Below are 16,854 nucleotides of genomic sequence, written 5' to 3' on the forward strand. Positions count from 1 at the left end.
GAAGGTGAGGTACCAAGTATCTATGAGACCAGGAGGCTGCCTTAACGCTGTCTTGCTGTGCAGGTCCACAGCTGGTAAGGGCAGATCTTACAGTAATGGCACTTCCTAGCCTCTCAACTGTCAACTTGGGGCAGGCCTAGAATAAAACAGTGAAAACTGTCTGTTTCTCATTCCACTGTTTGAACCGTACTTTAATCAGGGAATGTGGAACACATTACAGAAAAAAACCACAAATATTCTGAAGCAGAAAAACTAGGAAAAGACCCCTGCCTGTCCTTATCACTTATCTTTTCTGATCCATGTATGTACTTGGTACTCTCTGGAATCCAGAGAATGGGTGCATTAGGAGCTCTGAAATGACATGTGCTTATGTAGAGATGTGTTTCTGGCATCGGGTCGGGTGCATTGCACTCAGATGTCTGCTTAAGCCATAGGTGTGCAGGTACACTTTGATTAAATTCGTTGTTTCAAATGAAAGTTACTGTAGGAGAATAGAAGCCAAAATAATTATGCTACTTCTGTCAACTCATATGAATGACTGGTTTTTGTACCCCCTCAATTGCCCCTCATTGGCTTAGCAAAAGGAAAGCTAATGCCTTGAATTTCTGTGTGTAATGCTGTAACTTTCATTACCTTGAATATGAGGGAAAATGAAAGGTATCAATGGGAAGAACTGGCTGATTTTATTGGTCACTGGAATGATGCAGACGGGAGCAGTGTGATGTGAGAAGTGACGCATGCTGTCAGTACCTATTCCCTTTGGTTGATATAATATTGTGTGGTAAAGGGTATCAAGAGATTTGACCTTTGCGTGTCCTAACTTGATGTGAAAGGATGTAGAAATCGTCAACGGAAGAACAAAAATGCTAGAGATTTGCTTTGAGATTGATTGCTTCAGTTCCACTAATCCTGCACTGATATATCTGCTCTGCGGTTTCCCATGTATTCTGCCTGACTCAAGTTAGATAATTTTTTTACTGCTTTGTAAGAACTACAGGAGCTGTACTAGTTTTGTCTAACCTGTGTTTCAGGCCAGTGCCTTCCACCTGCCACCAAATGGATGCAGTCCTTATCTGGTAAATTCAAATGGCTACTATCGAAGGTATGGTGTTATGAAGTTCATAAAAGGAAGGACAAAATAAAATTTAGGTTTAGAACTACTGCCCTGTCAAACTACTGAAGTTTTGAAGATGGAGACCACATTCTTCATCCTCGTGATTTTTTTTGGCATGTTACCCTGTTTGTCTCTGGGCTCTCGTTTCACAGTCTTCTGTCCACTTCGTGATGATGTTCTGCCATCTATTGCCATAGTAGCAGAGTGCCTTCAATGATACAAATCCGTAACAAGAGCACATTTTTTCATACAGTGTCTGAAGTTGCTCCCCTCTGAGTGCTCCTTGGGATTGCTTTTAATTTTTTCTTTAAAAGAGGAAAAGAGATTCAATGAGTTCTGGTGACAGCATAGGTCTTTATTTGGAAGGAGACTGACAAGTACTGTTCAAATGGTAGAGCAGGAAAACTTGTAGGATTCCCATGTCCTGTTCCTAAGAGGAAGCTGATTCCTCTTGCTGGAGAATAGTTAGGCTTCAGTTTTTGTATGATTTGTTGTGATCATAGTAATTGCATGTCCCAGAGCACTGCAGGGCACTGATGATTGTGCCCGTGACTCTCATTGTGCAAGCTTGTCTGTACCTTTGCTGTGTATTGATAGGGCTGTTCTCACAGGGCAAGTTGAGGAACCAGGAAGTTCAGGAGCCTTTCAAGGGGAGACAAGTTTTTGTTCCCTGCTGCTGTGGGGAAGAGAAGACTGATTTGACTGACATATCAGTGGGCCAGGAAAGTGAGACTGCAGGCTTTTCCTACAGTGGCTAATAGAATGGGGTCTTCATCTGCTTGTGCAGGTATACCTTCGTTGGCTTTACAGGTAAGAGGACCCTAAGGTAAAGAAAATTCTGCCATTTGAGAAACATGCTGTGCAGCAGTTCTGTTAGGTTGCCCGAGGAAAGTGTTTCTTAGTTTTTGTTTTCCTTTCTCTCCGTTCTGAGACCTGTATAAGCTGGGTGCATTCCAGATTTTCTCTTATTTTCTCGTTGTGAAGACCATATTGTGAGGTGGAGCTCACGCAGTGATTTCACTCTTCCATTTTTGGGGGCATATCTTAGGCTGTTTGAGCTTCATGCTCTGAGGATTGACTATGGCATAGTAGGACTGCGACTAGCACTGCAGTCTGTTTCAGTAATGCACAGCAAAGCAACCAGGCTGCAAAGGGAGGATCACTAATGCTGTTGGTGTCACTCATCGCACACTTGCAGTCAGAAGAAATAGAGGCTTCAGATCTTTCAGTCTGAAGTCAAAGGGGCAGACCAAAGCTTATAGTTTGTTTCATTGAATTTAAGAATTTAAATTTTCAATCTGAAATTTATAGTATTTTTTAGATTCAGATAACTTCCTCCCTCCACTTCCTCCTCTAGCATGAAAAGAAGACAGCAAAAAGCTCTGGTATATTTTTCGCTGCTATTCATAAACAAATTAACAGTTTATGAAAATAGAGTATTTGAACATGGTAACTGTGAAAAAATATTAGCTCTTTGAATCAGAAGAATATGGAGTTATGCTTTCACTCTTGTGGCTGTCACTAGCTTGAAAAAGGATACAGGTGGACAATGACTTTTAAATAGGTGACAACTTAATGGATGAATGCCAAATCAAAGATTTTTTTTTTTTTTTTTCAGGCTTGGGTTGACATAGGGCTTCTTTTCAAAGTGAGCACATTTTAAGTAGCTTTTTTTTTATCAAAGAAGATTCTTGAGATCAAATGTGCAGTGAATATAGGAATGGAGCAATGTTGCTCTACAAAGGATCTTCTTCTCTTGCCATGAGAGGTAGTCAGTCTGTAGGGACTAATTATTACTTTAGCACAGCAACCAAGCCTTTGACAGAAGGAAGAAGGAATTTTACTTCTGCGCTTTGGTGAGCAGAGGTTGTTGGAGGTGGGTGCAGCTGCATTTGTTGAGTGAAGCAGTTAGAGGAGATATTGGGAATGAAGAGGATCTCCACAGAGCCCTTGCAGCCAGAACACACAGTGGGCCTAGCTTGAAAGGGAGATAAAATTGGTGGGGAAATGCAATGGACAATGCCACCTTCTGTTATTCTCAGGAGAAGCGAAAAAGAAGACCAGGAATAGCAGTTTTGAGGGAGATCAAGATAATGGGCTTTGTCACTCTTAGCATGGATTTTTTCCCACAGTTCACTTGTTTACATACAAATTTACGTACCATTATAATTGCAGTTAAATGGAGGAGCTTATATTGCTTTACCTGATTGTAGTGCATGTGTTAGATGAATGTTAGTGTCATGTTGGCTTAGGTGAGATTATATCCCATTATTATCATTTGTAGTTTCTATTCTTTTCATATTTCCCATATATGAGAGTCTGCATTTGCTCCTGAAGGTATTCGAATCTGTTCACAATTTTCATGTTAGCCATGTAGATAAAAGAGCATGAATTTCTTCTTTAAAAAAACTTATTATTTTCAAATATTTAGGACAACTTCCCCCCCAAACTAGTGATGAGGGTAAGAATGAGAAATGTCCTCATTGCCAGCATCTTCTCCCCAGAAAGAATATACATCTTACAGTTATTAAAAACTGCACAGAAAATGCCCCAGATAACCCCAAATCCAGGAGACTTTCCCTGATCTTGTAGATCAGTGCCTTAATTAGGGTTTGGGGAATGAGGCTTTTTGTTACTTGCTTCTTTGTCTTCCCAAATCTGTTTGGTACAGACAGAAATGTCACTGGAAAGACTTAGGAAATTCCGATACCTGTAGATTAGAGTTCAAACTGTTATAGCATTTTTTGGAAGCTGTGGTTTAGATTGGTTACCTCCTGGATTCTAACTGCATAGTGATGAAGGGGATGAAGAGATGTGTCCATTTACAACCCTGTGCTTTGAAATATACCAGATTTCCAAGAAAGAAGTGAACCCCTGCTGCCTTCCAAGTGTCTGGCAGGACAAGCAGAGGCAAGGCTTCAGGCTCACTACTGCTCCTTAGGATTTCCTGTCAGCTGTTAGGCTCCAGCCTCTCCCTGCCCTTGAAACTGATTTTCATCTCTCTGTCTTGTCTTCTGTGCACAGTTATGTAAAATCGAATCGTTACACAGTACCTAATGTAATACAATCATAAAGTAATTGGCAGTCTAGGTAACGTGTGCATAAAGGCAAATGTATACTAGCATAAGGAATAAATATTTGTGTTATATATTGGAACAGCTACCAATGAAGTTTGCCACAGGCATTCTCTACAAAAGATGAAGCAGAGTCTTGCAGTGCAAAATACTGCAGGTACATGATGAAAGGCTAGACTGAGAATTTTTACAGAGTGAGGGGTGTGTCTTCAATAGCTTCAGCAAAAATTTGTATCCCTGCTTCCAAAAAGGGTAGAACCATCTAAGGGGGAAAAAAATATAAGGTGCACCGAAGGTTTTGGGATGGGAAGGGTGATAGTTTTTTTCCACTGGTGTCACTCTTAGAAAAAATTGAATTATTTTAGATGAACTCTTCTAAACTGGGCACTTTGCATAGATTATCTTTGATGCCATTTAGCTGGAACAGTTAAAGTTTGACAAAGCAAAGAGTGAATGAAAATCAAGTCTAATAAGAAGCATCAGGCAGATGTAATTATGAGTGGTAATAATAATTGCATAGTAATAACTTATTACAGTATCATAATGTTATAGTAATAATTTTCCCCTGCGTTTTTCTATGCATAGTTCCAAGCCTCAGGAATAATGGACCCTGCAGCGGGAAGCCCAGTTCAGGTTGCATTCTTGATAAAGTCTGCCTGAAATAGGTATTATGCTTTTTGCTTTTCCTGTGTTTTCAGGTGAGCTAGTAAGCAATTCTCATCAGAAGAAAAACTGAGTTTGGGGTATGGGTGAAGAAGAGGGGCTGTGAGAGCTTTTGCGATCCCCGTTGCTATGGAGACCTCTCTTCTTCCCATGCTTCAGCAGAGGTGCCTTGTCTGGCTTTGGCTGAGGGACCACTCAGCATCACTGTGTTTTAAAAGAGAGGCCTAGGGACAACAATGATGTCTTCAGTCTAGAAATGTGATGATTTGTACCTGTAATGCAAGAGCTTGATTCTCTGGGGATACTGTGTGCTTGAGTGTTACTCAAACATGTGGAGAGGTTATCTGATGTCTCTAAACATCCTGTGTGTTGAGGATATTAAACTGGTCCCCGTTTAGAGTGAAACTGATCAGTACTGGTCATTTTACTGTTTGTAGTCTCCATGCTAACACTTTAATGACAGCTACGAACCAGAGCTCTTTAACTATGTGACTGGATGTTGTGTTTTGCTTTTCATTGTTAGTTATATTTGCTCAAATGGCAGCTGCTGTATGTATCGCTGACTCAAACTTGGTGAAGGTTTAGATATGTCAAGATTTTGTATTGGATATTATAGGTAGTAAGTTAGTATTTCAGGTGTGAATGAACCTAAGCACTTAGGAAGAATTTTAAACAGTGTTGGTTCTGTTAATGATCTCATTTGTTGGCTTGCTATTGAGCAGGCTCTGTGAGCACTTAAATGAGATTTTTATTCTCTTCTGTTAATCTTTAATCTCTTATTTGTGTGGTGTTGGAAAAAGTCAGTTTACCACTTATTTGGAACATTTTTCAAGATCTAGGAAACTGTATACTTTTCTCCCTCTCAGAAGAGATGCTGTTAAGTGTTTAGCTGCTGCTGAATCCCATAGACTGATAGAGGTGAACCTGCTGCTGCTCTTTGTCCTCTCAGGTCCACCCATAGCAAGGCTGAGAACACATTCTCGAGGCACGCATGCACACCGTATGTGTGTATATCAGTGCACGAGCAGCCACACAGACTGGCACAGAAAGAAAACGCAGCACTCTTGCAGTCACAATTAGTATCGATGGCAGCCTCCTCTTCCCCTTTCTGGCTGCTCTGGATGAAAGCCCATTAGTGTAAAATACATAAGCATGTACATATTCACACATCTGTAGTAGCTGGTCTGAGACACTCTGTCTAGCTGGTAGCTGGCCCAAGATCGTCTAGTCTTTCAATTGTCTCACACAAATGCACACATGCAGGTCTCTTGGCTGGCCCAGAACTATGATCTTACCAGAAGCTGACCTCCAAATCCCACAACTTTCCAGTAGGTGGCCTGGGCCTTCTGGTCTTCCACTGGCCAACTTTCAGAGCCTTCTTGTTCCCTGTTGTATTGGGACCAGACTTATGACCACACCAGTACTTATACCTCCTAAGCATCTTATTGTGCTTGCTGGCTAGGCTGGCTTATCAAATCAGTAGTCCTTACACATCAACATACAAACCAACACAAATGGACACTCCGGTCTCTCCACTTGTTGCCATCCTGATGTGTGGACCCTGATGCCCCATGGTTTGCCTCCAGTTACTGCACTTGGACATCCTTATATACACAGACCCAGAGAGCCTCTCACCCACAAGAAGAGTTGGAAATGGAGTTTAATGAGATGGGACAAATTGCACTAATTCTGTGCAGGGCATGGCCAGACAAGCATAGTGACCAAATACCTGTTCTTAGATGTCTTTAATACCCTTTTTCCATCTAGTTTCCCACACTTGTTCCTCCCCAAACCACTCTGAACTCTCCCCGCCTTTTTCTCCCCTAACATAAACATCCCATAGTAAGTTTTGTACCATCCCAAAATGGTCTTCCCCTGTGTCTCACACTGACTTCCGTATCCCTGGGCTAAAGCCTCTCAGTCTGAGAGGACGTCTGGAGAGCCTCTCCACAGATTTACCCATGGGGCTAAGGCTCCCATGTGACAGCCCAGGGAGGGTTTATGGCAGATGCTCCTTTCTCTGAGTAAGTTATTGGGGTTGTCTGACTGCTGTTGTGCCTCTCTGCTCTTCTGTGTTCATGGAGACGAGCCTGTAATCATGTTTCCTAATATAAGCTACAAAATGCACTTCTTTTTGATCATTTGGGTATGATGAGCCTCTGAGATCATATAGTAGATTGCATATGTGCTAGAGGGAATATCAGCGTGAAATATTTTTGCAGAAAAAAACAAAGGTGCATTTTATACACATCCATTTGGGAAAAAATCCCAAATGATCAAGACAATGTTTTGTTTTCCCTCTGTACCTCTTTTGATCCCTGCCTGTGGCCCATCACAGAGTTTGTAAATGACTCTGCATTCTTGGGTGTCCAGTATAGGTGGTCACTGGGGCAACCGCTGAACTGGAAGCCCAAGACTTGGAACTTCTCTGTGTTACGTTTCCTATACTTGTAGCTGTCTCAATATCTAACAAGGAAGAAGTTCTCAAAGTGTTCTGAGAGTGGGCTAGGTACTGCTAGGAAGTTTGCAAATGGCAAAAATACTAGTGAAACATCATTATATTATAACTCTCTACATTTCACTGCTGATTTAATGCTATCCCTGTAGGAAGTAGAGAGTCTTGCTTTCTGAACAGTGCTGTTACATGTAAGCCTTTTCTATTTTTAGCATCTTTAAATTAGATTTAGCAGCTGGAAGCAGGGACAAGAACTGGTGCCTTGTAGTCAGCCAGCTTCCATAGAAACATTGCAATAAGGAGAATATACTGGACTGGAAGGCTGGCTGGGTAGGAAATTGCATTAGATCAGTCCAACAATGCAAATGGCAGTTATGCTAGTAATAAAAGCAGTCTTGAACCTGAAATGGTGATGGAAGGCTCTAGTAATCTTATTCTCCACTCATGCTTTTTTTTTTTTTTGTCCTTGGGGATTGCTGGGATATTGCTGTGGACTGCTGCCTTTTTAAGTGCTTTATTAGTTGCGATATTCAACACTGCAATTTGCATTCTTCACCATCATGAATAGTCTGGTTTGTTTCCTGACAAATGTTGTCCTTCCTTCTGTTCTGCCAGTTCTCTGCAGAAAAAAAAAAGTCTGTAAGTTTTTTTGAAGGACAGAAACTCTGGTTTTAGTCTGTTTTTTTCCTACTAGCTTTGACTTACTCTCTTGCCTGTGAAAGCAGTTCCATGCAAGAAGTCAAACATTTCTTCCAGAAGACTTATAAAATAGGAAACCATCTTATTTTTCCTAAACCCTCTTTTGTCTTTCTCTACATACCTTGTGTCACTTGGCTTGTGTTCAGATTCCAGCAGGCCTTACTTTTCTGTATATCTGTATTTCTAATGGTGTAATTGGATCATTTCTCTGATACTGTAGCAAAAACAAATCAGTCATACAAGTGACTAAAATACCTTTTCTGCTGTTATTGCCTGAATTAATTGGAAAAAGTTGAAAATACTGAGGTAGTTGTTCAAATTTAATATCTGTAGATTTAAGGAGTATCTAGAACAGAGAGGATGGTCTGATTCACCTTTTCTATTTGTTGTACTATGTACTGGGCTGTTTATTTCCCTTAGCACTTTTATAGGAGCATTAGCTACAAACCCTTTGGGACTGTGTCAGTATGAATCATGTGCTCCTTTGTGCCTTTGGGTTTCCTTGGACATCAGTTTAATTGTTTTCCTTCAGTTTTCAGCCTGAGTCCCGTTTGGTTAATGTACAGCCAGCCTATCTTTCTTTTACAGGTCTGTGTTGTCCAAAAAAAGATACCATATTTCTTAATGTATCTAAAACCTTCTTCTCAGCATCACCATCTCATCCATACATTGAGATTCCACATCTCTGCCTGTGCTTAGCATATAGAGCTCTTAAGTCTCTTAAAGACAGTGGTTCTGAAGGTCCTGAGCTTTGGTGTTGATCACCTGAACTGAGCCTCCAGAATCCCCCTCCGGCTCTTCCCTGTGTTGCTAGTACTGATACAGACTGACTGTTGACCCCGTTCTCCCTTGGGAGCTGTTGGGAGATCCTAGGAGGTCTACTCCCTTTGCACCTGACAGGCAAGCTCCTGTGTGGTCCTTCCTCTACAGTCTCTCAAAGCCAGCTAGCTGTGTGCCTGGTAAAGCAACCTGGAGCTTAACATCTGTTAGTTTTTTGAAAAGTTTTATTAATTTTGCTTGTCTTTTGCTTCAGTGATTAAGATTGCTCTCCTCCTACTGTTCAGGGCTCTTTTAGAGATGCATAGCAATGAAGTAAGATGAGATAAACTGAGGAGTGAATCTGTGCCTGTGCATGGAAAAGTGAGCTGATGAGGGCTCCTAAAGCACTCTGCCATCTTTCCCTGACCCTCTTCACTACGCTTTTCTGGTTATTTAGCTTCAGCCTTTTGTCACGTTGTGCCCTCCACCACAGCTGTGCCCAGCCCCCATGTCAGCATCAAGGGACCATCCTGCAGATCTCTTCACATCCCACCCTGTCACATTCTCCACAGCAGCCACTTGGCAAACACTCAGAGCAGCCTCAGCAAACTTCCACTTATGTAAAGCAAATGGCTACAAAATGAACCAGGACAGACCCAAATTCACCAGTCTTGCTTGTATGGCAGATATGTTCCACCCCCCTCCTTTACCTGAACCACCAGCAATTTGGCTCAGGCTCCAGAGGAGGAAGAGGCTTGCCTGCAGCTGGGCCAAGAACTCCTCCAGAAAACCCACAGAGAGCAGAGTAACACAGTGAACACCAATAAGGAGCCCTATGTGCAATTCTGACTATGAGTCAACCGCTTTTATCCCAAAAATATGACAGTCTAAGTGAGCTTTCTTTGAGCTCTCCCTGCTGGGTGGTGTGGCTGCACAGCAATGATCTCCCTGTGTGCTGGGATGCCTCTCAAGGGTACTCCTCGGAGCAATGAGATCTCTGATCTTTTACTGATGACAGGTTGCTGGCGAGCCTCATTTGAATCTTCCATGGAAAGCAGCTGCACTGCACACGCCACAATCAGGGATTAGTTGTTTAGCCTAGTTAAGTAACATTTTAAATAGTCATTTAGTTATGATATTGTGTGATTTAGTATGCTCTTTGCTTAGCTTTCTTAGGATGAGTAGCAAAACTCACTCTGAAGTGCTAGACCACAAGTTGGGAATTTTCACTTAAAATCTTTCCCAGCATGTACAACCTGTACAGTCGAAACAAGGCCTCCAGAGTCAACAAAATCCAGGAAAATACGAGGGTTCCAAGGATACAGATCATCAACATCAGCTGTGCCAAGACAAGATAATGACCTGTCTGAAAGACAGCGAGGGAATCCAAAGAGGAACAATACTCCAGACCCAACTATTGCTGCTGGACCAAATCTTCATGTGAAGGGTGCATGAGATCTGTAAGGGCATCATTGCCCAAGGATTTCTTTGTTCAGGTTGGCTTCTCTCCCCAGGGTTGACTGTGTCGCTGTATCCCTCTACTGAATTATTTTGTAAAATACAATGCTTGAGAGTCTGTTTTGTGAAACTTCAGATTTTAACTTCTGCGCAAACTGAACACCGTATGTCCAAATGGATTGATCTGGTGCCTGAGAGTTTGCTTAGTGGAACCTCAGATTTGAACTCTGGAACAAACTCACGCCAGATGCCCAGACGGGAATGTAAGTGAATTGGGGATAAGCACTATGAAACTTTGAAGTCTTAGCTAAGTGACATAGGGAACCAGATGTGCACATATAGCCCTTTGGCTATAAGCACATGTAGTTCTTTAGCTATAACAATATACAACCCCATTTTCCCTCACATATTTCCGCCATGCAGTAAGAGTGTGACCTTGTCATTGGACACTGTTGCACTTTTACTTAAATATTAGTATTATCTAAAAAACTCATTTGGGGCAGCTTGCCTTCCCACTGTTCCTGTCTTTCCTGGGCAAAACAGCTATGCCACCTGCCCTGTTTGATTGCCCTTTCTTTGCTAGATATACTCCCACCATAGAGAGAGAAACATTCATCCTATTGTGTTTGGAGTACATGAATACCCTGTGATGGCTGGATATAGCATCCATCTGTGTTTTGCAGATGCATCGTGTCTGTCTTGTGTTGGTTAAGTCTGGGGCACTACACATACCTGTACAGTATGTGGTCTGTATGACTACTGATCAGGAGATTGTAGTGGGATGTGTTCTTTAACATGCCCATGTTTTTTGGAGCATGTGTTTTAAAAGATACAATTCTTATTTTGCCTGCTTCACCCAAACATTGATGCATTAATAGAAAAAGGGAACACTGCAAGGAACATCATGTACAGGTCAGCAGAATTACTATAATACTTAGAGAAAAAGCTGCAGGTCTCCGTAGTGTATTACCAAATGTTCTTTTACTTCACTTAAAAAAAAAATTATCTATTATCCTTATTTTCATCCAGTACAGGTCTCTAGTGTTGATGCTAGATTTGGCTGAGTGCAGTATTCTCTGTCCACAATTTAATCTAAAGAAGGAAAATAGATTACCACCACACTATTTTTTTTCTGACTGTAACAGGCCTCTGTAATAGGAGAGAAATATATCCTTTTGTTTTATTCTATTTTAAAAATGCAATCAGTAGAAAAAAAGGATCTAGTTAAAGGAGATACTAAAACACCCATGCAGTTGTCAAAGCCTGATATTGCAAGATGTGGTACCAGCTTCTGAAGACTTCTTGATTGGCTTCTTGATTATTTTAAGCATTTAAGAAAGTAAAATTGCACTCCAGATTTTAAAGGAGCTGAAAAACACTGAACCAGTCTTTGTATTCTGTTTCTCCAGTAATCTCCTAGGGATCTCTGCTTTTTTAACTCTGACAGTTGCAAAGCCTGTAAAGAACTGGAATAAAGACTGAAATCTGGCTATAGATATGGAGGTGAGTTACAGAGAATTACTTTGGTCTGTAGAGAAGTTAGCAATCAGACTGAAGAGTTTCCTCACATCTCCTTTTTCCTGTAACTTTTCAACTGTGGCTTTTTTCCTGACCCTCCTGAGTGCAATCAGATTTTCTTTATAGTTGTCTTCTTAGCATGGTGACTACTGTGCCAACAGCATGTCATAGCAGTCACAAATACTGGTAATGTGTTAGTAGTTAGCAGGGAGCATTAAATTATAGACCTGCAGTGAAGCAATACTTACCCAAGAAACACACGCTAGAAAGTACTATCTATTCCAGTGAAGCATTGGGGAACCTTGATTTGATCCTAAATGTAAATGAGAGTTTTTGATTTGTTGTATTTAACTTTCATGTTAGGAAACCAGCCATAGCGATAGCTAGCTCAGCCGGAATAGAGAGGGAACTTGTCTGGACCAAATGAAGAAATGAGCTCTGTATGGGTTAAGAGTAGGTCTTGTGTGAGACATTTGCCATCTTTTTAATGTTTCTCTCTTAAGGAGGAGGAAAGTGGCAGCACACAATGCTTAAGCTGTGACATAGGTCTGAGATCTACCCAAGAGACAGGACAAGAGATGGGAGGCAGGCACAGCTGTAGCATAGCTGTTACCAGGACTCTGTGCCCAGGTCAGAGCTTGAACACAGCTGCCGGAGCCATGGGGAGGGGCTGAGGGTCCCAGATGGGGCCAGTAGTGGCCAGTAAGGCCCTCATAGTCAGTCTGTGTGAAATTTGCTTTTGTGCGTAACTGTAAAAAGCATGAGTGCAAGATTTATGTTAACACATGACCCTATTTCTGTGTGAAGGTATGTCTATAACCCTACTTTAAGTGTTAGTGGCAGTGGTCAGTGCTTCTCTGAAGAACTTTCTGGCAGAGAGGATGGCTTGCTTTCTGCCTTTCTTGCCCAGTCTTGGCCAATCTACATCCCCACATAAAAAGCTGAGAAAGTGCTAGGTAAGGTAACTTGCTGAAAACATCAGGCAACACAACCAGTTTTGTGATACACTTCCCTTTCCCTGCCCTGGACATTCAGGTACAGTAAGGGAACAGAATACTCTGCAGCATCTTGCACCCTCTGGTACCTGGTATGAGGCAGTGACTGGAATCTCGGTGTGGCTGTTAGCACAAGCTGGCACCGCTGAGCCCGGGGCCAGCACAGCTGGGGAGGTGGTGTGGGCACTGAATACCCTGGCCTGCTGCCTGGCTTGCTTTCTCAGTATTTATCACAACGAGGGCTGAGAGAGATTTCTGTGCTCTCCTCCCTAAGAAGCAAAGTCTTACATTAGGGAAGAGTTGACACAGAAAGGCAGTGTTAAAATGAGGTGCAGAGAGAAAGGATGTTGGGGTGGAAGAGGCTCCTTCTGCACAGAAGTGTGTGCAGCAAAAAAGCAAGATGAGGTTATTACGCAGAGCCTTGATGTGTTAGTGGTGTCTAAGCAGGGAAGAGGAAGATTCCTGTATTTTGCTCTGTCTGGAAAAGAAACATTTTGCCGATTTACTATCAGCTATTGCCATGAATTGCCGTCATAGGTAAATGAAGCTGATGGCCTTCGTATTTTGTGGGATATTATACCAGGTTGTGTGTTCTTGTATGTGTTCTAGTTCGTGCTAAAGGCCTTGGTTACTGTCATGAAATTTTTAATAGTAAGATTTATATGGAAGTCAGTCACCAGAGCAAAATGTTTTCAAAACAGAATAAAAAGGTGCTAAAAAGTTCTAGATGTGGCTTCATAACTGGCTAACCTTTTATATATTTACTGCTGCTAACAAGGACAGCAGCCTATATTTGTTTTAACTACTGAGTTCAGAACTGTTGGCAGATCTGAGTTTTCCTTTATGGATCCAACTTGGACCTCAGAACTGTAGCAAACAAAATATGGGAGCTTGCTTTGGTTTTCCTTGCACAGCTGAGTAGGTGTCAGGAAACTCAGTGTCGTACCTGGAGCAATGGGACTGCTCTGTCCCATCTGTGTGGGCTCATGGTAAAGTGAAGTATTCTAAAGAGTTATCATCCTTTGCATCCAAACACATAAAGTCACAGGTGTGATTTATGCTTAAGAAACAAGAATTCAGGCTCTGCATGGATGTTTATTGCTAAATAAAATCTTTGTGGCATGTTGCTGTACTGAGAAGGCTCATTTTGTTCAGTCTTTTTGTTCCAGTGGAGTGGTGAAGTTTGGGGTAGCCTAAAATTTCTGAAAAAAATAGATGTAGGCCTGCCATTCTAGTGTTGTTAAAACATTTTTCTGCATTTTTATAAGTTTTTTTAATGAGAAATACATTTTTTTTATGAGAAAGAAAATTTTGTTCTTTAGAAAACATTGCCAAAGCTGTAAATTTGCAGCTTCTCCGGGGTTAAAAAGAGGTTGTCTTTAATCAATTTACTTTATTTTCAATGACTTAACCATAATTCAGTTGAGTTAATGTGATTAGAACTAAGCCTTTCTTGGCCCAGTAAATATGGCAGGATTTATTTTGAAAGGGGCAGAGGGAAGAATATGATAGATTTCCCTAATATGTTTGATTGTTGTATGCTCCTCTGTGTTTTTTTAATTTATTTTTGGCTAAAGATCACAAAAAACATAGATCAGTTTTGTCCACAAAAAGCAAAATAGAGGGCTCTGGATTATCCTGCCACTGGTACCAAACAAAAACCATGAAGTTATGCTGGAGTTTTACCATCACCTGCTCTGATTTCAGGCTGTGTGATATTGTGTGAAGCAAGTGCAATGACAGTCCACATAAGTAAAATCAAGTTTGAAGGAACTTTAGTAAAAGTTTTTAGGTAAATATGCTGGAAAGTGCCAATGAAATTAGCTAAGCACTATTATTCCATCCAGTTGAACAGGTGAGCTGTGTACACACTAGGGTGTTAATGCAGTGTCTCGACAGCATCATTAGAGTCACAAAACTTAGCTTTGAAGATTACTTAGTATTCACATTTGTCATAAACTCAGCTCTATTTTGAATTCCGTTTACTTGCATTTCAGTAAATGTAATAAGTATCCTACCAGGTTTGTGTTAGACCAGATGAAAAACAGCTCTTGTAAATAATAATAGAGATCAAAGTGTACCGACGGTGATGTTCAAGCCTGATGGTCTGCCTTTAGCCTGAAGGCTTCTCTTTCTCTTCCTCTTTCTTCCTAGCTTTTGCAGTTGGTTTAATAAAAGATACTGCCTGCCATACCATGTTTGCCTCTCATTACTTTGTAGAGCTGAGTGCTTGTTGTACTGAAATGGTAACTTGAGATTAGATTTTTTTCTGCTTTATCCTCCGAAAAGATCTCACCTGTAGAGCAGTTCCATAAGATGTACATGACTGCTCCAATATAGGTTTAGTAATAGATATTGAAAATGTTTTTTAAAATAAACAACCATGACCAAGTCAAGTAAGGTAAAAATGGAAAATTAATTAGTAAATTGAGTTATTAATGTTCACAAATGTAATACTTGGCAGAAAAAGAATGCTTTCAGGCAAAAAACCCAACCCACTATTGTAGCCAACAGACAGCATGAAAACAGTCTTCTAAAAGCCTTGTTTTAAAATGTGATAAGGAATCCTTACAAATAAAAAAATTACTCTAAGAGTGTATATGTGGATAAAGAAGAGGAGGCTAGCATTTTTTCTTCAGCATTTGTTCCGTTTCCCAGCAACATTAAATTGGTTAAGCAATAAGTTAACAAAATGAAAATTAGAATAGAGGAACAGGAATAATTTTAGTGCCAGCTGCATTGAATTACAGTTTTTATGTACTTTCAGAGCAGTGTGAATCTGGTAATTGCATTATCAGTGCTCATCTAAATGTGATGTTTGAAGGAAATGGGAGTTCAACCACATAATGCTTTCTGATTCGTATGAGGCTGCAGAAAGGAACATGGGGTATATTAATGCCTATCACACTGAGGCGGTGTTAGGTGATATGAGGAATGAACTGTTGACATAAGAAGTGTCTGCTGGCAGCTTGGACCAGGTCCTTTGTTGCAGAGAGAGTTAAAAATGATGATCAGATCAATACAGATCAATCAAATGCTCTGAGTTTCTGCCTCTGGGAGGCTAAAGCTATGCATTTATATCCCAAATGGAATTTGAACTTGGTATGTGTGATGTGCATACAGAGGATAGTCTCTGCCTCTCTTCCTTCTTCTTTTTTGCCATTTGTATTTCAGAGAAACAAACATGCCTCCCTCTTTTATGGGTGGCATTACTCTTACATATTAACCGCAGGAAAGAGTTGAAAGAGTACAGGAAAACTGTCCACCTTCTTCCCTTCTTCCTTCAGTTGTTTATATTGGGGAGAATTAGAGATGACCTGCAAAGTCTGCTTTCCTGTCATTGCCTGTGGCACAATCTTAGCAGGGTTGAGAAGGCGGGAAGTTCATGGATGTGAATATGGGGACAGCAAAAAGCATTGACAGTGGCCTGCCTGGCAGATGAAAAGTGGCTTCAGGTCTCAGTTTTGCACTTTGTTTTGTTTTTAGCTCTTCTAAGTAGATTTATTTATTATAATGTAAGTCTCCTTGTGTGTCCTGCAGAGACTCTATAATCTCAGCAAAGTAAAGCTAGTTGTGCAATATTTTACAATGAATTCATAAATCAGGCAGCCTTGGATCAGTGGAATGACCAAAAAAAGATATATAAAAATGCTCCCCAATTAAGTCTGCTTATTTCCAAGGAATGGAAATGGGCCTTTGGGTCATTCCACAATTCTCTTAGTGTATGGCATTGTAAAATTTATTTTTAATTTGCATTTTCTTTGCAGAGTATCACTATCAAATCACATTAAAACAGAGCCTTGAGAGAGTAGTGCCTTCCACTGATGTTTCTAAGGGAGCTCGCTGAACACTGGCAGGCACATCTGTGGTGTGTGGCTTCAAAACATTGCAGCAGCTACATGAGTGCCATTAATATTGTAATAAGCCTTGTGGCAGAAATCACTAGCCAAGTATTTGGCCCGGCAGATAATTGCTTTCCTTTTAAAAAAAACCTGAACCCAGACACTTTGCAAATTGGATACAAAATAATTGATGCATTGTTTAATTTAACCATTCAAACTCAGAAAAGGCTATTGGCATACTGGCAGTATTTCCTGCCCTGTACTACCAGGTTAAGAC

General features: G+C 40.9%; 1 protein-coding gene across 2 annotated transcripts in view; it reads left to right on the forward strand.

Annotated features, from left to right (window-relative positions):
* Window positions 1-16,854, forward strand: part of GPR176 (G protein-coupled receptor 176) — a 34,295-nt gene that overhangs the window by 3,850 nt on the left and 13,591 nt on the right. Inside the window, exon 1 of one of the 2 annotated variants that reach the window (XM_069858272.1) lies at window positions 558-1,102. The exons of the other annotated variant lie outside the window; for it this stretch is intronic. Coding sequence (XP_069714373.1) covers window positions 1,087-1,102 — 16 coding nt within the window. The 5' untranslated portion in view covers window positions 558-1,086. Of the gene's footprint in view, window positions 1-557; window positions 1,103-16,854 lie in introns of those variants that run through there. 2 annotated transcript variants of the gene reach the window in all.

This window comes from Phaenicophaeus curvirostris, chromosome 5, assembly GCF_032191515.1.
Source record: "Phaenicophaeus curvirostris isolate KB17595 chromosome 5, BPBGC_Pcur_1.0, whole genome shotgun sequence".
NCBI lineage: Eukaryota > Metazoa > Chordata > Aves > Cuculiformes > Cuculidae > Phaenicophaeus > Phaenicophaeus curvirostris.